Source organism: Vulpes vulpes, chromosome 13, assembly GCF_048418805.1.
Source record: "Vulpes vulpes isolate BD-2025 chromosome 13, VulVul3, whole genome shotgun sequence".
NCBI classification, from domain to species: Eukaryota; Metazoa; Chordata; class Mammalia; order Carnivora; family Canidae; genus Vulpes; species Vulpes vulpes.
This window is the reverse complement of record NC_132792.1, coordinates 98,527,186-98,551,584: the sequence shown is the minus strand read 5'-3', so window position 1 is coordinate 98,551,584 and position 24,399 is coordinate 98,527,186. Positions and strand designations below refer to the sequence as shown.

At 39.2% G+C, this 24,399-nt stretch overlaps 1 protein-coding gene across 2 annotated transcripts in view; it reads left to right on the top strand.

Moving 5' to 3' along the window:
• The window catches only part of CHST9 (carbohydrate sulfotransferase 9), a 236,207-nt gene extending 212,623 nt beyond the window's left edge, over positions 1 to 23,584 (top strand). For both annotated transcript variants that reach the window (XM_072732106.1, XM_072732105.1), the window contains exon 6: positions 20,471 to 23,584. In XM_072732106.1, coding sequence (XP_072588207.1) covers positions 20,471 to 21,562 — 1,092 coding nt within the window. In that variant the 3' untranslated portion in view covers positions 21,563 to 23,584. The remainder of the gene's footprint in view (positions 1 to 20,470) is intronic.
• Positions 23,585 to 24,399: the final 815 nt, after the last annotated feature.

The window sequence follows — 24,399 nt, the reverse complement described above, 5'->3', positions numbered from 1 at the left end:
TCATATTTTTTTCAGCCCTTTTGCTACAGATCCTTGCATTTTCTATTCTACATTCCAATTATTTGTCCGTATATGATTTTGTAACTGGCTAGTCTCATCCTAAAGAGACAAAATCATGTTTGGATCATTTCAATGTCTATTGTTAGACCTTGCACACCATAATCACCTGACCAGTTGCTGGTCAAATGTACATTTTTTTCAGTCACCAAATATTAACCTGGTAGCCAAAGGGACTGCTAAATGTGGGCAGTCTACTCCCTATACTCTACGGCTCTAAACTGTTTGGTTATCGATTCTTACATGGCAGGAACCAAGTGTTGTCCTTTGCCCTCTCCAGTAAGGAATCTCAGCAAAAACAGAAAGGATAAACTATGAGTGCCCATGGTCTCTATGAATAATGGTCACACTGTCAGAGAGTTGGAAGAATTGAAGGGCAGAGAGACCCACACCTCTATTTCATCTTTGTGTCCACATTCCATAACAGCCTGTAGAATGTTAAGTGGCTTGCTTGGGTCAAGACATGAGCACCTGACTTTTTTCTTGAATGTAAGGATGGCAGTGCCATTCACTGATACCTTTTCAGTGTAGCATGAACTTTACAACTTCTAAATTTAAAGTGGGATTATATTACCACCTTGCACTATTCTTACCAAAAAGGCCGTGCGTTCAAGGAACAACTTTGACCTAAAGAGAGTTTCTCACTGCAAGTTTAGCCCTAATGGAACTTGTAAAGATCCCATCCCCCTAATTCTCCTTTCAGATTACCTTCCAGAACTGGATGTTGTATTTAGAAATGCTATCCAATTTACGAGTCTTTTTAAAAGAATCCTTGAAAGCAAGACTGAAAGGATCCAAAAGTGATAGTAGCATGCATCGTGGTTAACAAAGAAAGATTTATAAGAGATTATCTTTATTAAAGGTCAGATGGTTTCCTATCTAGAAAATACTTAGGTGTAAATGTCAAAAGGCTGGGGCTCACTTCTTTAATTGTAAGCAAAGGAAATTAAAATATTGTGTAAGAGTGTCTGAGGAAACCAACAGACAGCGATCTATGGAAATATACCATTAAGACAGAGGGAGGATGAGAAAATGGCCCTCAGGTACTTTAAAAGCATCAACACTAAGAAGCAAATAATGATTGAGATTAAGAGAATTGTTTATTAGCAACACTACATGATCCATTAGCAATCAAATATGCAGATAGTTCTCAGTCAAGTACTTAAAATGCTTCTGAATAATTGCGACCAGTGATCATACCAGCCACTCAATGCTCCCTCTCATTTACTTGTCACAACAACCCTATGAGGGTACATATTTTAACCTCCTTTTTATACAGGTGGGAACTCAAGCTTGAAAGATTTAGTAATTTTTCAAGTTCTGCAATGCTTAGCACTAGATTATTGACAATAACAGCTAACATTATTATTAGGTGCTTACCGAGCCCTCTGTGTGTAGGTACTAGGCTAAATTTACATAAAATTATCTCATTTAAGCCTCACAGCAGTAATCTTGTGAGGTAGGTACAAATCAACAGATTCATGGTTTGTTAAGCAGCTTGCCCAAAATCACACACCAAGATTGAAGTAATACAACTCTATAAGCACCAGCCATCATTGTGTATTGCTTTAAATACCTTTACTTAAAGGCACACAGTTGGTGAGTGGCAAAGTTGGAATCAGAATCCAGGTATATATCATTCTGAATTCCTTTCTCTTTGCTTTTGGTCTCTACAGCTACTTGCTCTGGAAGTTTTTCTATTAACTAAGTGATTCCACTCATGACCACCCTAATCAGCACCCCAGTTTTAACACTATTGCTGAAGCAACTGTTTATGAGATCCTAGAATACAGATATTTACAATGTGGTAAAGTTTATTTTTTCCCTGAAGCATTCTAACAATCAAGATGAGCATATACTACTCTGGGGTTCCTGTTAAGCATTAAATTACTTTTTAAATTAAATAAGTGAAAAATCAAATGAATCTGTTCTAAGAGAAAAACTATTTTGTCACCTGAAAAGAGATTAAAAACTAAGGGGAAAAAAAGTATACATTGGGATAATCTGCTGCCCACTGGCAATTTTCCTCAGCAGAGCCCAGACAGAAACACCATGAATATAAAACAAGAATGGAAGTAGAAACCTTTATTCTCACCAACTATAAAATGTTCTCTTGTTCCTTTATTTTCCAGAAAAGTAGCTTACTTCTGAAAACTCTTTTATAAGTTCTTCCTTCTTAGCTATAACTGTGCCATTGTATATACACTCATGTGAGAAAACGTGGGATATTATAACTCTATGCCAAAAATGTAGCATCTCTTAAAAAGAACAAAAATAGCTAATTTGCTCTCCAGTGTAAGCGAATCATGCCACCTAAGATGTTATCACCCAATAAGCCAGTGAAATTCATATTCCACAAATGATATTCTCATCAATCTGTTTCTCTTCTTTTTCTTCCCCTCTTTTGAGTTTTTTCTAATCATATCCCTCCCTCCTTGCTAGCAGTTGGAGCTAAAGATGAATAACTTGGGTAATGGGAATTTTTCAGCTTAGCAGATTTCATGAGCAAAATGGTTAGCATCCTCATTTGGGATTATTCTCTCTGCACAGAGCAACAAGCATCAGCAGCCAAGTTCTAGGCACCAGGATTACAGTGAGCAGCATTCCCTAACTCAAACACCACCTCCGAATGGAACGTCTCTGTTTCACTTCTAGGATTAAAGCTTTGATCAAAATGAGCCACAGAGCCAATTTGTCATCATATTTTAATATATACTCAAAGCCACAGGGTTTGGCTTGGTCTTGTTTTGTTGTCTACCTTTAAACTATTTTACCCATATTACTCTTTCTCCTCATGATAAGGAACTGAGTAAGGAATCAAATGAAAACTTGATGTCTGCTGAAACTGTGGGAAGGAGGCCCTTGAGGGGTCATCATTTTGGGTAAAAGTGTCTGGTTGACATAAAAAATTGTGTTTTAAGAAGTAGTGATCAAGGGATCAGAAATATTTTTGTAACATATACTTTCCATTGCTCAATTCGGATATACTCTATATAATGATTCTAAAAAAGCTATTTCCTTTGTATTTTAAAACTTTAAATACTGTTTTATTGTTATCAGCTTGAATTTCACGATTTCCATCATTTGACCACAATACATATTTCTAAAAGCCCAAAAAAGAAAAAAATAACAAGAAGTGGTCATTAATACTGGACCAACTTTGCAATATCCATGTTATATACATGATTTATACCCCTTGGGGCAGATCCCCTGCATATCCATCAAGAGATTTCCTTTTTATTTTGTGTAAACTTTTGTATGTTAACTGCACTTTGTTGAGGAAATGTTCCTTGGTCTTTGTCAGAATCTCAGGAATAAAAGAAAGTGTCCTGAAGAGTTTTTCTACCTCTTAGTAGGGAGAGAAAGTGATCCCACTTATTTATTTTGTTATGCATAAATTGAAACCAATTTCATTTCAACTTTACTTTGTAAAGTAGCACTTACCAGAGAACCAATTTCTGTTCTTGTAAAATATACAAACAACTAGTGAAAATTCAGAGTACCAGTAAGGATCCTAGTGAAAGCTACCTTGTGTTTATTATCTTTAATGTGGAAAAAGTTATTATCCACAGAAGTGTTATGTTACATTCTGTGGTCAGGCATCAAACAAAGAAGAAATAAACATGATTCTTCACTGTTTCATCACAGATATGCGCCTTGCTCAAAATGTATTAAAGGGGAGTATTTTCATCATGCTATTACTGAATAATTAAATTAGGCCAATGTTCTGTGGATGTGGAATAATGTAATTTACTATGTTGAATGATTAGCCAATCAGATTTCTCTCATTTTCTAAGGCAATGGATTGACTAAAATGTGACCATAAACAAAATAGATTTTATTAGGCATAATCTACTTTGTAAACAAATGAAATTAATTCTTTGCCTGACCTAAAGCTTTGAAAATGAAAGACCAAAATTGAACACATGCTTCCAATTTTGATTCTGTTACTAAGATGACACTTAATATAAAAGTTACAATTTAACTTCCCCTCAAGTATTCCATACTTGATACTAAATGACTCTTAGAAATATGTTCATCAACAGATGGGAGCCACTTATGGCCTCATAAACTCCAAAGCAAGTGAAATTATCTCAGCAAAATAGAAAGATTACAAGAAAGCCTCATCTGGTTATCTCAGAGATGATTAATGCACTGCATATTGGCTCAATGGTGCAATGAATATTGACAGATAATCACCCTTCCTCATACAAAAGAAATACGGAGGAGATGAATGCTACTCATGTATGTTTTTAATCAATCAATAAGCAATTTCAGTACATGCCCTCTGCTTGGAGCTGAGCTCGGTGTGACAAGATGTGGAGGAAAGTGCCAGCACAGACCCTTTTCTGAAGGGATTGTCTATCTTGGAAGAGAAGACGAACATGCCTTCAGTGCCACACAGAATGGCAGACTATGGTATTGCTTACTTGCTGTTAACTGCACCCACAGAGGTACTGTGGGAATTCAGAGAAGTCAACAATTGGTGAAAAGAGGCCAGAGAAGGATCGTAGAGGACTTGAAACCAAAGTTAGTTAAATTTGATCCAGTGGGAACTCTATGTGCTGGCAGGGAAGTTTTGGGAATTAAAAAATGACCTCAGGAAAATTAGTGTGGAATTTTCTTAAAACCGTAATCTGTATCTTCCGGTTTGCTCTGTCTCCAGTGGTACCAGCCACCAGTCTCTCTCCAGGCTACTCTACTTCCACTCCTACCAGGCCCCCAGTCCATTCTCCACTTGCCCGGGAGAGTGAGCTTTATAAAACACCAGTCACATCATGTTATTGCCCTTTCTGAAATCTCCAGGGGCTAATCTTATGCTTCTGATGAGACCCAGCATCCTTCCTATGATCTTCACTGTCTGATTTTCCTACAAAATATGGTCCCACCCTTCTCTTTGATTTCATTTTGTGTCCTTGTGCCCTTATTGCTCATGTGACAACCACATGGGCCCTATCATCTGTCCTTCCACGTGGCCAGGCTCATCCCCACGCGAGGACCCTTTGTGCTCACTGCCCTTGCCTGTAATGTTTGTCATTCAGATCTCTGCTCCAGTAGCTTCTCCCCAGATAGATCTTCCCTAGCTGTCTATTTCATACAATCTCTCCATTTCCCACCCCCACTACTCACGCTCTATCACATCACTCTGCTTTAGTCTTTGTTTCACACTTAACCACCATTGAGATTTTTCTTGCTTATTCTTTTGTTTATTTGTTCGTTATCTACCTCCACCCATGAGATCATAAGCACCACGAGAGCAGGACCCTTCTCGGAGTTGTTCGCCCCAAGGCGTTAAACAGTACACGTATTAGATGCTCAACAAATACTTCTCAAATAAATGCCTAGCTTAATTAATTCTGCTGCCAGACAGCGACAGTAGTCTAGGTATGAAAAAAATGTGTGAGTTCTATGTTGATAGTTGAAAGTGGATAGACTTTGAAATTAATGCAAGGCCCCCAGGGTTACTGCAGAAAGGTGATGCTCTCAACAGAAATATGGAAGTCGTGGTTAAAAGCCACATTTTATGAATATATCCTGCATATCAGGCATTATGTATTTATTTCATTTATTTTTCACAACTCCATTAGGTAAGTAAGCATCATTCTCTGTTTTACAGATGGGAGGCTGAGTCAGCTCCCACCAGGTTGTTCCGTTAGAGAGCCTATTCCAGTGAGTGAGGTTGATTTAGTAGAAAAGTACTAGTTTGATAGCAGCTGACAATTACAAGTAAAGCAGCATGTATATTCATCCAAAACCTACTCTTGCCACTCACCCTCTCCCTACAGCCTTGGTCCAGGAACTTTCCTTTAACTAAAGGGGACTGGAGCCCTGGCAGGGGTCGGACAGGCAAACTGACCCTCCCTACCCTTTAGTATCAATACGCCCCTCCTCGCTCAGGATGCTGTGACCCCAGGAATCTCAGTGGATGGATCATGAGTCACAGGTGAGGCAAGAGGGTTTTCTCATTGGACTGAGAACTGGTCTAGAAGTGCAGGTCTTGTCTTTGGTGTTCACAGTTGTATCCTGCTCAAATCTATCCACTTCCAGTTACCATACTGGCTATAGACTAGTTACCAGTGACCTTCAGTGATGGAAGACCCCAAGAAGACCCAGTGTGGAGCCTGAGACCTCCTTCCCCATGTTGTGCACAGTTTTCTCTTGTGAGGGAGTCGGTGGAATCAATAAGCTGTGATATTATTTCTGAGCAAGGCATGCCAAGATGTGTTTGTTCTTTCCAAGGAGCAGATTACAGAGTTGTAGTGAGGACAGGGAGGCGATGATGCCATGTCTGAAGGTCTATCAGAGAATTATCCTTGCTTGCTTGATGATATCAGTGTCTCTATAAATAAGTTAGACAGAAAATCCAATCCATCAGTGACTGGGGATGAGAGAATTGTGGCTGGATATCTACACCAACCCTGCTCTCCCACTTGACATTGCTGTTCCCAGGGCTCAAGTAGCTTTGGACTAGTAGGTAATGGGTGGTGGAAGAAGCATTTCCCGAGGTATATGTTGATTCCTGGGACTTGGACTCTGCTGCCTAAAGGAAGCAACAGAGCAAGTTGGACGACTCCCAGCACCACCACTCACCTTTGCCAGTGTCTCATTTGCATTTACTGAAGCTGGGCTGCAGATGGCAGGTACCTCTCTGTGATCCTCCTGCGTCTACTAGGAGCTTATTCTATACCAGCTCTGGGGAGTGAGGTTGTATGGACACTGAAGACTCCCAGCCTCAAACTAAGGGATGAAGACCAATGCCATTCATACCTGGCCTTGTGAAGAAAGGGGGGGGGGGACCAAAAGGAGAATCCATGGCCAGGGCCGTGGGTGCTTCTAGTAGACATTTCAGTGACATCTCGAATCAAGTAGAGTCGTCTTCAGGAGAAACAATTCCTTTTGGAAACCTCAAAAAGCTTCAAAATTTATATTAAGATAATATATTTAAGATAAAGCTGATAAAATTTAATGCATGAAGACAGAAGACCTATGAATATGCACTTTGATTACCACTCTCTTTTGATAGAGATCTGTTCATTCTGATCCCTCCATCTCGTAACTCATTCTACTGCCCCTTGCCTCTCTGTCCTTCTCCTTTGTTGTGAGTTTATATCTTACATTATCCCTTTGTATTCCTCCTCAGACTGAAATCCCAAAAAGAAACCCCCTTCCAACATGGCCTCAGGATCGCCTTGGCATGATCTGGTACCTAAGACACCTCTTGCTTCCCAGGACAGGGCCCAGATAACCCACAGTAGCATTGACGCCTGAGATGCCTGCTGTGGCCTGAGAGGACAGGGCCAGGCTTTGGGGAGGCAGCCTTGAGTAAAGCTGAGTTGTCAAATATGCAGGGAAGCAAGCCAGAGGGGCTTGCGTGTCACTCAAAGGTGCTGACACAGGCAAATCTGATCTGGGGCTGGCAGATGCTTAACCAAATAAGACAAATGGAATGTGTTCCTGCCAGCGTCACTGTTGCTCTCACAGCATTGCTGCTCCAGAACTCAAGTGGCTTTGGACTGGTAGGCAATGGATTGGAAAGAAATGGGCTCTTGAGTAGATGCTGCTTCCTGGGACTGAAGCTCATGCCAATGCCCTCACCTCCACCATTGCCTTGATGCAGCTATTCTCTTGGACTTTGCTTCTCTTTAAGGTTGATGCTATTTTTTTTTTCTTTTTGCCAATAATGAGCCAAATCTTTCCATGTTTTCCAGTCTACAAACAGATGGGAGATGAATTAATGGATTTAGTTAGTGACCGTCCACACTTCTGTGCAGAGGCTATTGCTCCAAACTTTCTCAACTAGTTGCCAGCTGGCCTCTGATAAGCTGTCCTTAAAGCAAGCGCTTATCCCTAATTGGTGTCCAACCTTATTACTTCTTACAGGAATAGGGCCTGGTTGTCTGGTCATTTCAGTATGAAGCTGGAAAGGTAGGCCTTCTGGATGAGATGCCCAATGTCAAGGGAAAATGAGAGAAGGAAGGCACAGAGACAGGATACGTTGACATTTTGGAGAAAACCTACTATATGGCAGACACTGTACTAGGTACTTTGAAACTGCATTTATCTAATGTATTCTCAAAAGACTCCTTTTTTCCTGCCACCAGAGTGTCAGAATCAGAGGGCTGAGATTTTAGGACGGACTTAGGTAAATGGATTCAAAGAGACTTTTTTGTTCAAAGTTGGTTCTAGGCCATAAGACTGCCTGCTCCAGGCAAGAGAATTCTTACAAATCTATATAGTCTAGTTGGGCTCAAAAGGATGAGATTCCATCCAGTCATAAGGGGTTCTTTTCTCAACCTTATTTTATACATATATACACAAACTCACACTGTGAACATTTCCAAAGGGCAAGTAGCACTTCCAAGGAGCAAGGTGTTTGGGATCCTGGATGGCAGCCCATGCCATCGTTTCCATTTCAACATATCCAAGAACAAATATTAGGATTCTCACTTTAAAAATGGGGAAACAGAACCAGAATGTTAATTGACTTCCTGTAACAACACTGGCTGTGCCTTTGTAATATCCTCTCGTCTCTTAATATTTCCTTGCATTTTGGCCAGACTTCCAGCTGCCTGCCAACACCTGTAACTAACTGCCTGAAGGAGTTTACCCTGGCCTCCTGTGCAGCAGGCTAGAATTACCAGACCTCTTCCCTGTAGGAGCCTCAACCATGGCTGATGGGATTTGGTGAGATAACTCTGGAACTCTGAAAGTTCCCCAGTGGAACTGAGATCCAGTTCCTACTGTGCTAACTTTCTTTAAAATTCACTCTATTCTCTCTGCCTTCTCTTCCCTACCTTACTGCCCTATTCTCCTACAAGTATCAGCTAGAATCACCCCAAATTAGCAACTTGCACTCACATCTTTGACCCAAGGTCTGCTTCTAGGGAAACACAAATAAAGACACTGCCCTGAAGCCACCCAACTAATTGGTGGAGAGCCTGCTTGATCTGACTTAAAATTAAATGTTCTTTATACTTTGTGGATCCACCCAGCCATGTTCCCGGCCTCACAACGACTTTCTTCTCTCTTGCACTTACCTTTCCATCCCATGGAAGCATTCCAGCCCCCTCCTCCACTGTCAGTCCAGGTCTCTGACCCTCCCTGGCCCCCAGTCCACCCTGAGTGGGTCCCCAATTCCAGTATCACCTCATGGACTCATTCCCCTTGCTTACTAATCCATATCTATGATACCACAGAAAGAGAAAGAAGGAAAGGAAAGAAAGAAAGAAAGAAAGAAAGAAAGAAAGAAAGAAAGAAAGAAGAGAGAGAAATAGAAAGAAAGAAAGAAAGAAAGAAAGAAAGAAAGAAAGAAAGAAAGAAAGAAAGAAGAAAGAAAGAGAACGAAAGAAGACAAGAGTAGAGGAAGAAAAAGAAGGAAAGAGGGAAGGAAGCAAAAGAGAGGAAGAAAGGAAGCAAAAGAGAGGAAGGAAGGAAGGAAGGAAGGAAACAAGGAAGAAACAAGGAAACTTTACCAATAGACATTCCAACCCAGGGCAGCAGGCCCCATCTTCCCCATTATACTCCTGAAAACAAGAACAAGAGCTGTCCAGCAACTGTTTGTCTAGAAGGTGTCAGGATCAAGGTTGCCTCCTCCATGTCCCTCCCAGAACCTTCTCAGATATACACACTCTTATTGTTGTTCATCTTCAACATAAGGGGATGAGAAGCTGGGTGACAATTACTAATTTTAGAAAACTGAACATCCACTTGGAGATATTAAAGAGCCCCATTCCACATTTATTAGAAATCTACATTTCTAAAAAGAAAAAAAAAGAAATCTACATTTCCGGTGAAATATCAAAGTTTTTGCATTGCAACGTCCACTTACTCTGCTTCTTGTACTGTAAATATCATTGACTGTATTTGTCACTCTCACCCTAAGCCTGAACACATGCAGGCCAACCTCAGCAATAACATTGTGAGGATCAAACATTCTGAATGGATTTCACATTACCATGTTGCAGCTCCTCATTAAAGCTTCAAGTTTCTTTAAAAAGCAAAGTGTTCTGCTCATTCTTCTAGAATGGACATAGAGAACTGGACTGTGTTCCTGACTAGGAGTCACCACAGGGTGACCGTGGACAAATTATTACACACGTATTTTTATTGATCCATAAATTTGAAAACAATAGCCTCATTTTCTCAAGAAAACTTAGAAGAAAGATAAAATGATAAATCTATAAAAGCACAATGGACTCCTCTCAGCACAGTGGCCAGAAGTCTTATCTGCTTCCATCCATTGAGGTCATGTTTCTTTTAGGCCCCTGACGGTTTTGCCCAACCAGAGAACACCACTATTGTCAGTGGAAACCTCCCCCTTCATGTTGACATTGTGCTACATCCTCAGTGCTTGCATTCTACATTTCTTTGGCTTTAAGGAAAAAAAAAAAAGAAAAAGAGGGATTACATCCAAAATTGAAAGAACTGGCAAAGGAAATTATAGTGTCAGTTCTTGCAACCGAGGTGACTCTAGAAGTAGCTTGTTGGATCAACCTGAATAGCCTCACTACTGAAACTGTTGTTTTGTGTTCAAGCAGCTTAAATGATTTGGAGGTGGCCGCTGAGAGAGAACTAAAAATCAGTAGTTTCTCTCTTTACTCCCTAGCTCAAAGTATTATTATTCCTTCCTGTGACTGTAAGTGTGCTTCCTTTTCTTCTGCCTTCTTTCATTGTCTTTACCACCACTCCCATTGAATTTTTTTCTTTTCCCATTTCCATCTCTCAGTTGTCATCTGCCTTCTTTCTTCCTCTCAGCTTTATCCCCCTTGAGCAATCATCCTAGACTCAGCATTGTTGTGTTTTGAGTGAGAAGAGGAGAAGATTTAAAAAGCAGAAAGAAAGCAATCTTCACCTAGAAAATGCTTGTCACATAGACAAGAATGCTCATAAATATTTAAGGAATAAATCAACTAAAATACCTAATACTTCTAGAGAACATACTTTGTGTTGCTCACTCTCCACACACTTCCTATAATTCAACTCTGCTGCAAGGTAGATGCTATTATTATCCCCATTTTAGAGACAGGAAGGCTGGAGCTTAGAACTAAAATAGGTTAGCCAAGGTTACTCTGGTAGAAAATGAAAGAAAGGGTCACAAAACCAGGTCCCCATGACTGAAAAATCGCAGTTCTCCACTACCATACTCTCTTATGACAGACATATGTTTTATGCTTTACTTACATCAATGCATTAAATGGGCATTGAACAGGGAGTAGATTGCTAGATGTTCACCACTGAAAAAAAGCCACAAATGAGTAAGACTGAGGTTGGAAGCACAGCATTAGCAATCCCTGTGTTAACTTGGGCCAGTTCTCTAAACTCGCTGAGCTTCCAGTCTTTCATCTATAAAATGAACATAATCCATATCTTGTTTTGGGGGTTGATGCAGTGGTTAAATTGGCTTGCTCCATTCCCCTGGCCCTTTAACTAGGCAAACAAAATGAAGAAGAATATTCTCGATAGAGGAAGTAAGTCACGGACCAGGAGAAGGAAATGATTTTGCACAGCGCACACTTTCTCCAGGGAACCTTCCCTGCCCTCCAAGCTGGGATTAAACGCTCCTTTCTTGTACACCTTCTTCCTGTCTTGTCACCTGCCATAAGTGCAAGTGCGGTAGTTCTTGGTTTTCTTTCCTGTATCTCCCTCCACTCCCCTGCTCCTGAGGCTGCCCCATAAGAGCACAGACCAACTATGACTTGTTGGCAATACCTCCAAAATGCAGCCCAGTGCCTGGCACATAGTAAGCGTTCAGGACACATTTGTTCAATGAGCAACTGAAGATGGAAGAAGAAGGTATGAGAATAGAGGAGACGGGGCTGATGGGTTGGATATTAGGACTGTATGTTCACACTCCTCCCCCAGTGCTGTCCCAGTGAGTTGGTGGAAATGCTGTCGGTCTTTACCCCTCCTGTAACTACGCAATCAGCTTCTGGAGCCTTTGGCTTAAGATTTGAGAGGAACAGCAGTGGCACAGAGGGACCAAGCAGAGACACACTGGTTTGCATCCTCAAAAAGGATCGGCTTTCAAGCATCCCACGCCCTGCCCTCATCACCCTTATTAACCACTAGAATTAACTAGGTCTTCATGATGGTATGAAGAAGTCTAACTGCACTCATACTTAGATTGAGGACAAATTGCAAAAGATATATTACTAAAAGTAATATTATATATTTAAACTAGAAAAATGTCAAAACTCAATGATAGGAAGGGGCACATCTAATCCCCAATATTTTCATCATCAGATTTATCTGTTAATGGCCCACAGAGTTCCCCCCACAACAGACACAGGCTCTGTAGACACTCTGAACTCAGGGAAAAAATTGGGCTCATGAAATATCCCTTTTTCTGAAGCTCTGTGCCTTATACACTTAATGTTTCTGAGGCTCCATTTCTTATCTGTAAAATGGAAGTGGAAGATTATCCTAGGAATATATGACGGTGTGCTACAGGTCTGGTATGTGGCAGGCGCTCAAACCCAGCAGATGCTGTGATCATCATGGCAGCTTTAAGTAACACCATCAAGGCCTATACGTTCAGCTCGCACCCCTGCCCCCCACCAGCCAATAGCTTCCAAATCTGTACACCTAGCTTTGGAGTCCTAATACCGACACCCCTCTCTCTCAAGGGCACCTCAAACTCCAAAGGTCTGAAACTGAAGATGGTGAATACCCACACCCACCCCATAGCTTGCCATGATATCTACTACTCCTATTTCCCCTCTGTGGGAAATGGGGCGGCATCCCTTATGGTTGTTTTTTGTTTTTGTTTTTTTTGTTTTTGTTTTTCTTTTTTTGTTTTTTTTTTGTTTGTTTGTTTGTTTGTTTGTTTTTTGCCTCCACTCTTCTACTCCTCCAGTCTGATCAATTTCCTAAATTTACCTCAAATAATTCCCTTTTTCTGCATTCTTACTTCATAGTCTGGGTTCCTCTCCTAAGAATTCCACTTGCCGCCAGCTGTACCTCCCTGTCACTCCTATAATGTTCATTCTCAGTCCCTGCCTTATGGAAAATCCCTGTCATTTACAATGTAAAGTCTAGATTTTTTATATGGGCATGAGGAGTCAATCTCAAACCTACTAGCCTCTCCCTTTAACTGCATCTGATCCCTCAAGTGTCTGCTCATTGCCAGCTTATATAGTCTTTACCCACCCCCCCGCCCCGCCCTGGCTTGTTGACCTACCAACTCCCAGTATCCTCCCAGATTCATCCCAGGTTGCATTTCTCCATGTGATTTACCTCAAAAACTGTCTTCAGAAAAACTAAATACTCTGATCTCTGTTCCCCAATACCCTATGTATCCTTTCATTATGGCAATTATCACATTTTTTTCATAAACTGCTTACTTTTATCAATCCAATTAAACTTTGGCTTCTACAAGGGACTGTAAAATTTATCTATTTTGTCTTTGTTTATACAATGCCAAACACAGCATATAATAGTAGTTCAATATATGTGTGATGAATGAATGATCAAAGTCCTTGAGATACCTAATAGCATAATAGCTGATAAAGTCTTACAGAAGTATAATACTTATCAACTGCATAAAACCAATGTAAGTTAACTGCCTGAATAAAGGGAAGTACAGGAATTATGTTGCTCTTTACGCCAATTAAATTCAAAACAAAAAAATAAAATAAAATAAATTCAAAACATATGTTTACTCAAGAGACTATTCTAGATGCTAGTGGAGGTTCCATAGATTTATAACACTGTGCACTGTCCTTTAATATTTAAAATAAATGGGAGAGGTAGTCACCAGAGCAACTAACCATAACAACTAACCAGGGTAAAATAAAAGGTGCTCAACAAAAGACTTAACACTCAAGTCAGGTCAGACTTGTCCTTATACCCTGCTGTCCCAGGCTCTACTAGCATGCTGCTGAGCCTTTGCCACTGTGGTAATAGATTAGTCAGTTGTGTAATTTTTGCTATAAGAATATCAGCTCCCTATGGGCAAGGATCATATTTGTCTTATCCAGCCCACCATCCTTGGCATCTGGCTCTGTGTCTATTGTGTGGCAACAAGTCTTTCAAGTTTACTACAGAGTTCATGAATAGTCCACAGTGTTTTTTTCCCATTGGATTTCTTTTAATACTCATTTTTTCATCTGTAGTAATCTATCTTTTAACTAAATTGGCAAACATATCCATTCTTCAAAGGTATTTATGGAAAACTATAGCTTTCTGCCTTCGTGTACAATTTAGCTGTAATTAAAAGAGTTTCCCCAATGAGAAAACCAAATCACAATGTGAGCTGGAATAAAATCTCTTTTTTCAGGTGGTACAGGCTAAATGCTAACGTTGTTTTGAAAAGAGCAGAATCCCTTGCTGGAGTCGTGGGTAGTGTTCGAGGGAAGAACAGGATTTTCTATCAGTCTAGGAGATTTGGAAAGTCCCAAGCAAGGGGGAGAACATGAGTGGAGAGTGGTGAGAGCCCGATGGAAGCAAGCAGAAGACAGTATGTGTCAAGACAGGAGCGGAGCACTAAGTAACAAGCCCAGTGGTGACAGGCTACCGATGCCAGCTAAGAGATCCGAACTTGGGTTTATATATAGTTGAGCCAGTTCCAGATTTTAAGGGATGAAAAGTAAAATGTTTTAGGAAGACTTATTTGGCAATAATTTTCAGGGAGCCCAATTAGTAGGGTACTAAAGAACATCCAATTAAGAGATAATAAATTTAAAAAAATTTTAAAAGACATTATGAGATGTAAATTAACCAATTTACTTTCTGATTGTTAAAGCATCTCTTAGATTTTGTGAGTGGGTGGCCAGAATGTAATAGAGCCATTTCAGAAATAGAAAAAAGCGCAGGAGGAGCCACTTTGAGAAGGAACAGGATACGTTTGGCTTTATAGACATTTGTTTTGGGGACAAGCAGAACAAGTTGTCCTGAGGGAAAATGGCGATGTAAGAGTCTACTCTTTTTATTACTGTTGTTATTATCAGCATTATGATGATGGTGGTGGAAATTCACTAGTATAAGCCTCAAATTTAAAATAACATCATCTCATAGCCAAATTATGGAAGTGCCCAAGCATCCATCGACAGATGAATGGATAAAGATGAGGCTTTATACACACACACAGAAGAATATTATTTAGCCATAAAAAAGAATGAAATCTTGCCATTTGTAACTACATGTATAGATGTAGAGTATAATGCTAAGTGAAATAAGTCAGAAAAAGACAAATACCCTATGATTTCACTCATATGTGGAATTTAAGAAACAGAACAAATGAACAAAGGGGAAAAAAGAGACAAACCAAACAATGGATTCTTAACTCCAGAGAACACACTAATGGTTACCAGAGGTGGGTGGGGGATGGATGAAATATGTGATGGGGGTTAAGAGTACACTTAACATGATAAGCACTGAGTAATTTATAGAATTCTGAAATCACTATACTATACACTGAAACTCATGTAACACTATGTTAACTGTATTGGAATTAAAATTTAAAAATTTAATAAAAATATTGATTAAAAAAAGATAAAAGACCATTAATCTCGATTTTAGTAATGCAAACCCCTCAGGCCTGGAAAGCCTTTTCTGTAAATTGAGGGAAATGGATTGGCGATGGGGGTAGGGAAGGAGGCCACCACACCCTAATAATGGTTTTTATAAGGTGAGTGATGGTGAGATAAGGGGTGCTAAGAGAAGGTCAAGTGACCATCCAACAAAAAGCCCCCTGAGATGTCGTTACTTACAATTAACCCTTTGTCCACCCCTTGATTTAGTCAGAGCTGAGAAAACTAGTAAACTAACAGGAGACTGAAATTTCAATGAACAATGAACCTATCCCTCATGCAGTTAACTCTCTAGCCAAACTAGTCATTAGAAAGTAACTTGGGGAACATGGACTTCCATGTGGTCTGTGTGAGGGTTGCTGTGACATCCCCGCCCGCAGCAGACTATTTGTGTCTACTCACTACACTATTCACACCCACCAGATGTGATGTCTTTCTCTCCTGGATGATCTGAGATGAACTTTTTTTTTTTTTTTAACTTTAATTTGCAATACTCTAGTTGAGTGGTTCCTCAAATGCCATTACTGCCTGCAGAGTGCCTGGGGAGCTGGTTTAAGTTAGAGACCAGGGCCCCACCCCCAAAGATTCAGTGAGGCTGAGAAGCAGACTGCTGGCAAAGCCTCCCAATGGTCCCAGGAAGCAGGGAGTGACTTTCAACCAATCTGATTCGGCAGGCAGGTGAGGCTGCAAGCCCTCCACGCCTACCTTAGCATGAACAGCTCTACAGGTACCTATTTTATTTGTGTTCTCTTCTGCCAAAGATTTGAGTACAGATTTTCAACACCTTGACAAAAGCTGGTAAAGTATTTATCTAACTTACCTTGACTTTTCAATTAACACTTTTTGTTAACAAGGTTATAAAACAATTGTTTGGAATTTCCCATGGCTTTTTCTATATGAAACCTGGCTGGCCCCTAAGACTCTGCTTACCTTGTACCTTCTCAAGTAGATACAACTTTATTTCCTTCCAAACAATTATTTGGAAGCCCATCACTAAGGTAAAACCACATTTACTGCAATAAATAAAGCAAAAGAAACTTCTATTTTTTGTGAAAATCTTTTTCCTCAGTCATTGCTCTCCAATATAAGTGAACATTTAAATTTCTGAATACCGTATTGTCCAAGGCACTCCCTGATTTTTTAAATGTGGAGTAGTCATTGAAAAGAAACTGAATTTCTCCTTCCACCTAGTATTTCAAGAAAATCTAAAATACCCCAAGTAAAAATTATTTGTATTTTGAAGTGACTATTTGTGCATGTACAACTCTGATTTTGTGTACACAAGGAGGATGTCTTGGTTAAGTGCAAGGAGTCATCATACATGCACTGTTTTTCCTATTTAGAATGACAAGCTGACACTAGTCTCTCTGATTTAAAAAAAAAGAAGAAATCGTAATCATGATACAATTAAGATATAACCACTATCAATGTCTAGGAGGAGTTTTAAAAGACCATAAGCTGGCATTGGCAAGATCACCGTGGTAGGCTTTGTTGTAAATTTATTTATTATTTAATTAAATATGGTATAAAGGCTGGTGGGAGTGTAATATAATTGTGTAAATAAATCCTGATAATAGAGAAATGTACAGAATTTTTTTGTACCGTATCTTGAAACTAGTGAAATAAAGAATCCACCTCTGGTTTTAAAAAGTCACATTTGGTCATTCAACAATTATTCATTGATCATTTTCCATGTGTCAGGCAACATGCTAGGTACCAAAGATCCAACAGAGAACAAAAAAAAGGTAAGTCCCCTGCAGTCATATTCTAGTGCAAAAGAGGTGGGAATAGGGGCAGAGAGCATAGAAGTAAATAAATGAAATCATTTCCCATTGCAATAAGTGCAATGAGGAAAATATGCAGCATTCTTATTCAGGAACCTTATATGGGAGAGAACCTGAAAAGGGAGCATAATTTAGAGACGGTAGACAGGGAACACCTCCCTACAGAGGTGACTTCCTAAGAGAGAATAGAAGAACCAGGCTTAAAAAAAAAAAAAAAAAAAAGAAGAAGAAGAACCAGGCTTGCTGGCTGCTAAAAGCTCCAGTAACGTAGTGAGAAGTGGTCAAAGAATTGCAAAACTGTAAGTAGCAATGAGCCGCAAGGTTAGAGGATGGTTGGCAGAGAGATGATGGAGGTGGCGCAGGCTGTGGTGATGTCAATGTCTCTATGCAATAAAGAACACTTCTTTTATAAGCGAGGTGGTCAAGGAGCTGAGAGTTTATTAGGTGTCAGAGTCACCACACTCAATGACAAGAAGGGGGATGAGAAAAAAAGTCTAAGCTAGGAGCTAAAGTCTTCAGTGCATGAAGTGAAAAGATCATGGGTAAAGGCAGACAACAGCGTAAGGATGAGGAAGGGAAGTTCAGCAGGACACATGTACTTCGCAGAAGCAGGAGCCTTTGCCAGGGTACATGTCCTGGAAGCAGCAATGAGGTACAAGGAATTAGTTCCTTGTCTTCTGGCCTGAGGGACAAGTGGTTCAAGGAAATAAAGTTGTATCTACTTGAGAAGGTACAAGGTAAGCAGAGTCTTGGGGGCCAGCCAGGTTTCATGTAGAAAAAGCCATGGGAAACAAACATTCCAGAAGTCTCTGGAGATTAAAAGGGATTTTGATGACCACAATCAGAAGGTCCAGAGAGCACAGTGGAAGGCTGATTTCATTTTTATTCTTGTCAGTGGGGCAGGGAGAGAACTAATTAGGGTACATGTAGAGACACACAAATTATAGTCTGGATAATAATGGACAGCTGAGGAATCTTGAAATTTACTAGGTCACCGGGATAAAGCATTATTACTACTACTATAAAATAATAATAATAGCAATTATTATTTTATAGTTGTAGTAATAGAAGTAGCAGCAGAAATATATTGACGGTTTTATTTCAGGCCTATGCTAAGTACTTCCCATGCAGCCAACCAATAACCCTATGATCTTCCAAAGCTCAAGTCAAATTTCAGAACATGTGTGAAACTTTATGAACTTCAGATCATTCATTAAAGTAAAGATGGATTTAGGGCTTTGAAGTCATCCTGGCAGTCTCTGAGAAGATAGGAGACAAATGGTTTTAGAGTTGAAACTATAAACATTTGGGTGAATGTTAAGGAAGATTTGGGCAGCTGTTTTATGTGGCTACTCAAGTTAGTGTATGGTGATCAGGGGTTACTCATACAATCTTCTTGCACTAGAAAGAAGTGCTCCTCACTCTCACCCCACCTCATATAAAAGCTCAGCCAGTAGGACCATGATGCCTGGAGATAGCGCCCATCCACAGTGCTTTATATCTCTACTCTTTTGCTCAATTTGCTAGGTCCTAATCAATCTGGAAAACCTATTTCCATTTATTCATTCAACAAATATATGAGAGCAGTTACTATAGGCTATTGACCATTCTAGACACTGGGAATACAGTGATAGCTAGATGGATGGATGGGTGGATGGATAGATGATAGATAGATGATAGATAATAGGTAGATAGATAAAAGATATCCTCTAGGAAACTTTCCCCACCACTCCCTCCAACACTAGGGTGGTGGCCCCATGCATTATTCCCATAGCACATCATTTATTCATTAGTTTTTTCCAATAACATGCTGAAAATTCTATATGTATATCTCTCGGCCAGTCTTCTCAACCATCCTTTTCAAGTCTGAGTGATATCATGTGACTTCCCTGCTCAGAGCCCTTCAAAGGCTCCCTAGTTTACCCAGAGTAAAAGCCAAAGTCCTTATAATTTTCATCCCTAAGAGAGGATACCACATTGTAAACCCTGTCTTCTGTGTCTTCTCTTATGCAGTCATTGCAGGAACTGTAGGAAGGATGTAGTCAGATGAACAGTAGATGGTAGGTAGGCTGATTAATCTCACTGAGAAGGAAACTTTTCATACAGTTTTATATAGAAAAGCATCAAGTAAACTTTTCTGGATTCCCTAATCATTCTACATTTGGGAAGGAGGAAAGGTTTCACACGTGAAGGAAATTGTATGATTATAGTTTTTAAGTTATTATGATAAATGAATTTTATGAAATAAAACATTTTCCAAAGGAAAAAAAAATATATTTTTGCAAGTGCTTGGAAAACTGAAATGGTCATGGGGATTTTATAATTACCCTTGCTACAATTTTAAATGGTAATTTATTACTTTGAACTCTTCTGGGCTTTATAGAATACCCCAAAAACAACAACGAAAATTTCAATCCAAATACAGCTACATTTTGTATCTACATTCAGTGCACTAACTAAATCAGTGCTTGTAGGTAATACCCTTCTGAATAGTGTAAGAATCATTGACCTACAGGATGATGGAGTACATCCTATTGTCTTACAGGCAAAGCCAATATGAAAATTCAGGACATTCTCCTTTCCATCTTGTGGTTGCCTTGTGTGTGTGTGTGTGTGTGTGTGTGTGTGTGTGTGTGTGTGTGCACGCATGTACACCCACACATTTTTGAAGGTTATATAATTGATAATCACAGATAACAAAGATAGTATGAAAACAATAACTGACTTGTTATGATCAAAGACTCAAATCAATACTCATAGTTTTATCCCAATAATACTCAGATAATTTACATGAGAAAATTTATTAATGTAATGCAGCACATTAACATCAAATGAATGATAACATGTAAGTAACCCAAATATATATATATAATGTGAAACTTTGATTCAGAATGATGCATGGATGCCATTTTTCATTGTTATATTTTCTCTGAAGAAACTTACTACAAAATGTATATTCAACATGGTCTGCTAAATTGTTTTGGCAGCTTACAAAAAATGTGCTCTCCTTGAGAGTATTCTAAAACGAATATGTTAAGATTCTTGTACATCCCCATTTGTAAATATGCTTTCAACATTTCTCCTTCTCCATTTTAACAGAATCCCAAGTTCCACATAACTGAGGATCTCAAGGAAGAAAAAGAAAATCTTCAGCTCAACTCAGATAGGCCACCTGGGGTCTTAAGGCAGACCAGCCACTCACAAGGAGAAGATCAAGCTTTGGGTAAGATCACAGGGCCACCAACAATTAAGCTGATTGAAAGACATCAAGGAACTAGGACTGTTTTTAAGAAGTTCAGAGAAATGAAGTGGCCATTGGACATTCACCCTTTAAACAAAAGTTTAGTCAAAGACAACAAATGGAAGGAAACAGATGTGGCCCAGGAGACACGCAGGTCTTTTCTTCAGGAGTTTTGCAAGAAATATGGTGGGGTGAGTCGTCCTCAATCACATCTTTTTCATATGGTATCCAGGATCTATGTGGAAGATAAACACAAAATCTTATATTGTGAAGTACCCAAGGCTGGCTGCTCCAACTGGAAGAGAATTCTGATGGTACTAAGTGGGTTGGCTTCCTCTGCATACAATATCTCCCATGATGCTGTTCACTACGGGAAGCATTTGAAAAAACTAGATAGCTTTGACTTAAAAGGGATATATACTCGTTTGAATACCTACACCAAAGCTGTTTTTGTTCGTGATCCCATGGAAAGATTAGTGTCGGCATTTAGGGACAAATTTGAACACCCCAATAGCTACTACCATCCGGTATTTGGGAAGGCAATTATAAAGAAATATCGGCCAAATGCCTGTGAAGAAGCATTAAATAATGGATCTGGAGTCAAATTCAAAGAGTTTGTCCACTATTTGCTGGATTCCCACCGTCCAGTAGGAATGGACATTCACTGGGAAAAGGTCAGCAAACTCTGCTATCCGTGTTTGATCAACTATGACTTTGTAGGGAAATTCGAAACTTTGGAAGAAGATGCCAATTACTTTTTACAGCTTGTTGGCGCTCCAAAAGAGCTGAAATTTCCAAACTTTAAGGATAGGCACTCTTCTGATGAAAGAACCAATGCTCAGGTTGTGAGACAATATTTAAAGGATCTGACTAGAACTGAGAGACAATTAATCTATGACTTTTATTACTTGGACTATTTGATGTTTAATTATACAACTCCATTTTTGTAGTTTGCATTCATTTTCTAAAACCCTGTATTTACTCCATGATGATGGCCTCAAATCAGCTAACTGTAATTTTACTACAACTCTCTGTATGAGAGAGAATTTAACTAAGTGCAGTTGTCTTGATTTAATGAAGATTTTACCAAATAGTATGACACCAATTGGCACAAAGCTATAGGAAAATGTACAGTAAGAGACATGTAAACAACTTGACTTGCTCTAAAATGTTTGGGAAATAGCTGCTTTTGCATTATGGATTATATTATAGAAGCAATAACCTAGCCAGCTGCTACATTAGCTTCAACAGCCTCTTGCAATGATAGGAAAAGGGATCAAAAATAGCATGAGTATATGTCCACATCCTGGAATTTGTTGTCTAAAGTGCATGGATATATTTTTAGCAGTCTGTGACATACCACTCGAAACATTAGAGAGTTTTCTTACACCCTGGAAATCTTTCTATCGACTGCAATGATAAATCAATTTTGAAATAATATTTTGGACCTGGGCATTTAACTTTAGATTGGAAGGCATTATGTGATTTACAATATGAGAATATAGCAGAAAAACCAGCTGAGGCTATGGCTTTTTATATTCAACAGCCAATAAAAAATGCACAACATGCTAAGATCAAAGCAACAAAAACAACATTCCTCTTCCAGAAAAACTTAAGGGAATTGATCCTGTTTTCTTTTGAGCCCTCTGTGCAGAGACAAAATGAACATAACCACTAAAGGTCTTCACTTCTGAAGCAGGCAGTTGAGAAGTTTAAGCCTCTTCAGATATAAATGTGCTCCTAATTCTGGTTTAATTGGGCAGGGGGGAAATTGTTTCAGGATGGAATAATCATCAAAAACAAAAGTTGCCACTCTGAATATAGGCCTCAAACAATAACAAAGTTTTATAAGAATATTATTTGAATCAAAGCATCATGTGCATAGCTTTCTACGTGAAATGTACTCTAAGAATAGCTTTTGTTTCCAGTCTAATTACTAAGCTTGGGAATGACTTTTTTAAGAACTCATATACCACTTCAAATATAGGTTATATTCTAGAGAGTAAATAAAACAAGAGCCCCTAGAAACATTTTTAATAGGTGCATGCATAAACAAATTAAGATAGTTTCTTTTTAAGTTTAAATATACTAACAGAGTCAGGTACCATTGCATTCAAATATTAAATCAAAGTTTTTGGAAACTAGGACCATGTGTCACTCCTATCAAAAATTGTAATGCATTTTGGAAATTTTTTCCAACGGACCCTAAATTTGAAGACATTTTGATGGGGAACTTATTTTAATTGGTTGACTATTACTTTGAGTTAAGAAAACCGCATGTCTTTCAAAACTTGTTTAAACGCCACTCTCAAACATGTTCCTCTTCCCAAAAGATCATCTCTTCTCGTCAGTAAATATTCAGTAACATCTCTCAGAAAAGTAGGTATTAATATTTAAATATTAATAGACCAAGATAGTTACAGTTGTTCTTATTTCATTCCGATTTTCCATTTCATGGTTGAGTATTCATGAATTGCTTCACTCTACACATGCCTGCCTTGTCCCATCTGTGTCTCCCAAAGAGTATGTAACTACAGCAGGTTCCCAGATCATAAGTAGTAAACCTTCTAAACCAATCTTTTACTACTTTCCACTCCATTTACTCTTGCCTCTAGACCATACACTTAAGCTGTGCTCTCTGTTTTTAAGGAGTTTTACTCTAAAATAATCTAAATTGTGTCATTTAAATTTTGCTGTACCATGTAAAGTGAATTCCTTGTAACTTGGAGACATTGAAATTATCTTTTTATAGAGGAAGAGAGGGAATAGAAACTATGCCAAGAAGCCTGAAATTTTCTTCCTAGACTGCAAAACACACACACACACACACACACACACACACAAACTAGTTTTAGATGGAATCTGCTATAAAGTATACAAGCAATTTTCTCAACACTATTCCTACTTATAAAGAACAAAAAAAAAAAACATTTTCATCACTTTGGAAGAAATAAATGGAAACTAGTGTCCTATCTCTCTCTTATTAGCATTTCTTTTTTTCTAAGATTTTATTTATTTATTCATGAGAGACACACAGAGCGAGAGGCAGACACAGGCAGAGAGAGAAGCAGGCTCCATACAGGAAGCCTGATGTGAGCCTCGATCCCGGATCCCAGGATCATACCCTGAGCCAAAGGCAGACGCTCAACTGCTGAGCCAGGTGTCCCTCTTATTAGCATTTCTAATGAACTTGAGAGGATGGAATATATATGGGATATATATATATACATACACACAAAAAAAACATGTATACACAGACAAACATGTATGTATATGTATGTACACACACACAAATATCTATAATGCTATTTGGCACTGGTGGGAGAGAAGAGGGCTGATGCTCTCTATCAAAGCTGTTCTATGCCTTTCACTGTATATTCTTTCCTTTGCACTGTGCCTGTGTAACCAGAGGTGGTCATTGTGTTCCAAAAAACTCCAGTACCAGCAGCCTTGTGTGGCTATGAGTTCCAGAGGCCACATGTTAAAAAGGTTTTATGAAGGGACACCTGGTGGCTCAGCCGGTTAAGCAGCCAACTCTTGATTTTGGCTCAGATCATGACCTCAGGGTCCTGAAATCGGGCCTCATGGGGGGCTCCACACTCAGTGGAGGGTCTGCTTGAAGATTCTTTCTCTCCCCCTGGCCCATGCTTTCTCTCTCTCTCTCTCAAATAAATAAAATTTTTAAGGGGGGGGGGGGAGATTTATGAAGAAAGAACATGTTTTTTTATATACCTACTCTTCTTTTAAATGACTTTTGTTCATGGCAGGGCCAAAGAAGCCAATCATC